This window comes from Papilio polytes, unplaced genomic scaffold (assembly GCF_000836215.1).
Source record: "Papilio polytes unplaced genomic scaffold, Ppol_1.0 DF824269.1, whole genome shotgun sequence".
In the NCBI taxonomy this organism is placed as follows: Eukaryota; Metazoa; Arthropoda; class Insecta; order Lepidoptera; family Papilionidae; genus Papilio; species Papilio polytes.
Window position 1 is genome coordinate 3,381,776 of NW_013524935.1, and position 5,983 is coordinate 3,387,758.

A 5,983-nucleotide genomic window follows, 5' to 3' on the forward strand; every position below is an offset into this window, starting at 1 on the left:
TTTGGGAAGTCGGTCAAAAATAATAGAAACAATTGCCACACGTAGCGAAGACAAAATACAAATACCAACAGACAACAGTTCTAGAGTTGATTTCGACTGTTTTTTTTATTTCTCCTTATTACATTGATGGAGTACCTGAGACAAGCTATTAAAAAAGGCAAAGAAAAGTAATAGTAGCTATGTTTAATTTTGTCTTGACAATACAAAGTTCGAAGTCCATTTTGATATTGAGTATGGTCTCATATTTTAAAGATAAGATAGTAGGATTTAACAGTGACCGTATAAAAACATCAGCAGTTGTAGAATTTCATCGCCTGGAATTGACGACCACACAAAATAGAGACAAACTTCGATCGACAATATAGCTCGAAGACGCTAAGTGGAAGTAATTCCGCGTTTCTTCCGATCAGTATGTCTGATGTCTTATCAGGTTCAGTTTTTTTATAGCATAAGGTGGCAAACGAGCGACCACACAAATCGGCTAAGAAAACGGAGCGATCGCTGCCCATATACATCTGCAATTGCAGATGCGTTGCCCACCCTTTATCAACAGAGAAGGAGACGCGCATAGAAGGATATTTCCCCTTCTTATGCGTTTGCTTTACCGTAATTTCCACTTTTACTGCCCTTTTTTTCCGTGTAAGAAAATCGTAGAAAAAAGGGACTTAAAATAGGCCTCCGGCACCACATTCATCAGACGAAACGCGGAATAGCTTCCACTTCACGCCTGTTTTCTGTGTGGTCGTGTATTATACCGGTCAAAGCGGCCCTACAGTGCGAAGATGTTGAAGCGGGCTCTACCACTGTCAGTTGTTTTCCTGTTGACTAGGAAGACGGGAGATCACCTAAACAGTGTAGAAGATGCATGGAAATAAAAATTATCAATTGTCCTCAATCAATATCAATATCCTTGGGTAGGCAATGCAATTGCAACTTTTTAACTGCATTTAGTTCAAGAAGCCGCGGTTACTTCGCTAATTTCGGCGGAATGGAGTGTCTAATTGGCGGCTTAGTAACTTTATCCATAACAAGGTATTTTTTCTATTTACATAATTTTTTGTAAGGGACCCAAATATAGTGGTATCATAACAGGATGATTATGATTAGAATTCCAAACGTAAAGTGGTTAGGCTCTCGGTGTTTTACAGGCTACATATTGGAGGGTGTGCACAGGAACTGCACGATATAATTCCACCATCACCATTTTATCATCGGATGTTCAGACATATGACTGGATTCCATCCTTTGGTAGTTGATTTACCGCGAGTTCGATCGAAAAAGTCTGGATTATCGTTCCTTGTGCGTACTGCAAGGGATTGGTAAAAATTAAAATGCTTTGTTCATTTTTACCATTTATTAAAAAAATAACACTAAACTGTAAAGTAACAAAAATACTTTTATTTTACATATTTGTTTCATTAATTACAAAAATTTATAATAATCTACATGGTTTTATAAGGGCTTGTAGACTTTACGGGCAACACCATCCCACAGGCTGTGGGAAATTTCCTGGAATAGATAAAACCATTATTAATATTACATTTTATTGTACTCAAATGATGAAATTGTAACTTAACGTGTACCAATCTGTGAAAATCTTAAAATAGAATACTCTTTGGTATGACTCTAAATTTAAGCTACATAAAAATACAAAGTATGTATTACAGTTTTATTCGACCATGCGGAAGTCGCTGACTACATCTTGATATATGTTTTTTATTTGTATGTGTTTGTATATTTTTTTTATTTAATAATTTTACCTCTTTGAGCTCATCATCAAAGTATTCCTTATTGATGGTAAGAGTGAAGCCGATGTCAAACTTGATGATTTGCGTCACTTTATTGCCGTCAATCGTGAATGTGATTTTGACCTGGAATTTTAAATAAAAGATTTTTTACAACAGCTCATGTGTAGTCAATCAAAGACGTTCATTTCCCGCCTATTTGATTGGAAATTATAGACCGATATCGTAATCCGGCCCGGTGAGTATAATTCAAACTAAATTATGAATTATCATCACTAGCGCCACCCTGTTATTGTCAATAAAGTGTTCACTGTTTGTATGCTTATTATGCCCTTATCTATGTCACCGAGCCCAATATATTTACTTGACTATGACAATTTTTCTATCTATCTATACTAATATAATAAAGCATAAACACACACTTCTTTTTTTGCCTAAGATGTCAGCAATCACAGCATATTTTCGAATAACTATTTTTGTAATAAAAAGCCCTACACTTACGTCACGCTTTAGGCTATATATTTTCACGCCATTGAACTTAGGGGGTAAATATTTTGGATAAAAATCCTAATGTGGAAAAGAGACCATAAGTTGCTGCCAACATGAAGGAAACAATTATCATTTGTGCATTTGAATTTTGACATTTCATGCAGATGAAGCCGCACTGAAACAGCTAGTAAGACATACAAGCTAAATTGTATGTCTTACATTAAAGTAGGAAGCGAACCTTGTTTCAGGTATAATGTAGTTTGTACTTTTAATGAAGTCTGTTTTAGACACACCTTTAGTATAGTACTAAAAAATAGAGCGTGCTATCATACATTATAGAGCGTACTATCTTTTTCGGCCTAAAAAGCTTATCTGTTCGAAAATATATCAATGTTAAGATAAGGTAGAACGTTGGGTGGCGATATCTAGGACAGTCATTAACAAATTAAAAAAAAAACTAAATTAGAATCCTGCCTGATTATTAGACGATTTTATGAGCCGCTCTGAAAAATTGTAGTAACATCCATCCATAATATTGCATTTACAATATTAAGTAAGATTGACGTATTATATTTCGATAATTGTAACTGGGTTTTAACTACTGTGACATAAATTTTTGTTCCTTTTTAATTTAGAAATAAAAAGCCATGCTAATAATCCAAAAGCGTGCGCACACTGGAAACTAAAATATCGCACAACTGCTTAGTCTCGCTTTGATTCCTACGAGCATATGCTCGTATGAAGGTGCGCATACTACTCGATTTTTAGTTGTTAAACAGTTGAATTGGCTGCAAAACAATCGCACAACTGTTTTGCAATAGTTTAGTCAAAGGTGTGAGCCCGCTCTTAGTGGCGGGTGTGTGTTTGTGTACTCACGGGTAGGTCTCTAAAACTGTCAGCGAATTCAACACCAGATTTGGCTTTGTAAACTTTGTCTCCATTCTTCGTGTAAATGGTTATAGTGTACTCATCACCGTTCTTTTCAATCTTCTGGCTTGGCTTGTATTCCAATAGGCTCTTCGACTTTTCTTCTGGAAGACCTGAAGCCGAGGAATATTGTTAAAATACGTTAGTTCCATCGCAGAATACTACAAGTATAATTTGAGCGGGCTAACACAGTTTACTAAACTATCCCACAACTGTGCGATTGTAGATTGTTTTGACAGCCCAATGAACTGTTAAATTGCAAAACTAAAAATCGAGTAGTCTGCGCACCTCCATATAAGCTCATAGGAATCAAGGGGAGACTAAACAGTTGTGCGATAGTTTAGTCAAAGGCGTTCGCGCACTCTTAATGTCCTTTGTTTACTATTATGATTGGTATATGTTTAAAGACAAGGACAACATTGCCATAAACAAAGAACAATACGATGACATTTTAATGGAAAGCCACTTCAATGGCTTTAGAAAAATCAACACACAAAGTAACGTTAAAACCCCAGTCTTTTTTACAAATACAATGGTCTTAAGACAACAGTTCCTTACCATAAATGTGTCGTTGGACCACATATGATATTAATCATTACATTATACTTCATACTAATATTACAAATGCGAATGTTTAGATAGATGGACGAATGGATGGATGGATGTTTGTTAGAGTTTGTAGCCTAAACGGCTGAATGAATTTCGATAAAATTTGGCATATATTTAGAGAATAGTCTGGAAGAACACATAGACTACATACATTTGTTTTTTTAATTTCGCACGGGCGGAGTTGCGGGCGAAAGCTCGTAGGGTCATAAATGACGTAACTGTACTGAAATATCGGGATCTCGAACAACCCAATCGTAATAGGAACCCTTTCTTACGAACATTAAACAAATCGCCATTGCAAATGATAAAGTTTTCACAGATTAATAAACGCAGCGCTCGAAGAATGCTGTTTTTCTGAATTTTCCATTTATTTTATCATTACTTAGTGGTTCATTAGTGTTAGGTTAAAGTAAATTTCAAAGGCGTAAAATTCATGTTACGTAGTTAGGAAACTCATTTCGTGAAGTTATCGAACCAAAAACACTAACGAATGGTTAAAAGTAAATGTGAAACGGCCACTAGTTTACTTTTTTTTGCCAAAAGTACGAATAAACTACGCTATATGTCTACTTACAAATAATATTTTCAATGTCAATACTTGATATTAACTTAATGGATATTGTTTAAGGTTTGTTGACCTTACTCTTAGCTAATTATTTTTCAATGTCGATGAATTGTAATTATTAAAAATAAAAAGTGGTTAAGAGAATAAGGAGTAAAAGGTTAGCGTAGTATGGGCATGTTATGGGAAGGGATGAATCGCATGTAACAAGACGTTAGTTATGAATGTGGAGGGGTACACCGGTAGAGGTATACCTAGAAAGAGATGCATGGATTGCGTGAAAGGTGACATGATCAAGAAGAGAGTGATGAAGATGACGGATGATAGAGTTATTTGAACGACCAAAACCCAGTGCGCCGACCCTACGGGAGTAGGATAAGACAGGGGAGATGATGCAACGGTAAAATAACGCCAAAGACATAGTTAAGTGAATTCGGAAAAGAATCTTTGTTAAAAACTACATACCCATAGACTTGACGAATTCTTCGTAATTTTCTTGGCTCTCAACAGCGAAAACTTTTCCGTAGAAAGACATTTTTGTTTTTTTTTTTATGTTAGAAAAGCAACTCGTTTACTTTTTTTTTTTTTTTTTTTTTTTTTTTTTTTTTTTTTTTTTTTTTTATGGGCGGCCACACGCCGCCCTCTTGTACCCCTGACATGTTTGATCAGGGATTTTGGGTACGTTTATAAAAACAATATATAAAATTCACAATATTACTTACAAGCTAATATCACATTTATATTACTCTAATATCACAAAGTTTCTAATACTAAGTTAAAATACTACAAACTACGTTTTATTTCTATTTATAACTATTTTGGCCACGGATTTACAAAACTCTATAAAAATCTCTCTCTTTTCCTTATTGCTAATTAAATCTACTAAATTTTCTTTATCAATTTTCATTTTCAACTTGCATTCGATTTGTACTCTACGGGCCTCAAAAACTGGGCATTCCGTAATGATGTGCAGCACGGATTCACCCCGTGCTGAGTCGCAGATGCAGGAGGGGTTCTCCTTGCACTTGAACCGATTCAAATATTCGGAGAACCCCCCGTGCCCAGTTAACACCTGAACCAAAACGGGATCCAACTCAATCCTTCTCAGTGTAGGGTAGGCGCTCACGGCGTCGGGGAAGAAGAGCTTCGTTGTAGAGGCCGTGACTCCTTCCACATAGCGCCTGTTCCATCTGTCAAGCGTATCCAGACGAATCTGTCGCTTGACATATGAAACAGGGCACCTTTCATAGTTTGGTTTGGTCTTCATTCCGACTGCGGCTGCCTTTGCTAATTGGTCCGCTCTTTCATTGCCCTCCATCCCCGCGTGTGCTTTCACCCAGTAAACTTTCAAAACTTTCCCTTGCTCTCTGGCTTCTTTCACTCCTTCCCTTATTTTCTCAGCGAGAGGATGGAGGGAAACGCCACTCTTAAGTGTCTCGAGAGCGGATCTTGAGTCGGAATAAAGACCAAAGGTCCTTTCATTGCTCTTCACAACATACTTCACGGCCTCGCTCAGGGCCAGCAGTTCCGCCTGGTAAACGGTGCAGAAGTTTCCCAGCTTTAATTTCCGGCAAGAAATCTCCGCGGCGCTATTCCATACTGATAGCGCCGCGCCGACCTTGCCGTCAATTTTGCTGCCGTCGGTGTAAAT

At 36.9% G+C, this 5,983-nt stretch overlaps 1 protein-coding gene across 1 annotated transcript; it reads right to left on the bottom strand.

Annotated features, from left to right (window-relative positions):
* Positions 1–1,378: 1,378 nt before the first annotated feature.
* LOC106110051 lies at positions 1,379–4,903 on the bottom strand. The gene is made up of 4 exons (XM_013291741.1): positions 4,798–4,903; positions 3,111–3,274; positions 1,761–1,871; positions 1,379–1,509 (listed from the first exon to the last, which is right to left on the bottom strand). The coding sequence occupies exons 1-4, from the start codon at positions 4,865–4,867 to the stop codon at positions 1,453–1,455; spliced, it is 402 nt and encodes a 133-aa protein (XP_013147195.1). The 5' UTR covers positions 4,868–4,903; the 3' UTR covers positions 1,379–1,452.
* Positions 4,904–5,983: the final 1,080 nt, after the last annotated feature.

Bases quoted from the DNA above. Each gene is read 5' to 3' on its own strand.
- LOC106110051 (XM_013291741.1), bottom strand. From the start codon at position 4,867: ATGTCTTTCTACGGAAAAGTTTTCGCTGTTGAGAGCCAAGAAAATTAC. The intron at 1,872-3,110 runs GTGAGTACACAA...TTAAAATTCCAG, and splicing joins ACAGTTTTAGAGACCTACCC to GTCAAAATCACATTCACGAT. The intron at 1,510-1,760 runs GTAAAATTATTA...TATCTATTCCAG, and splicing joins TTGATGATGAGCTCAAAGAG to GAAATTTCCCACAGCCTGTG.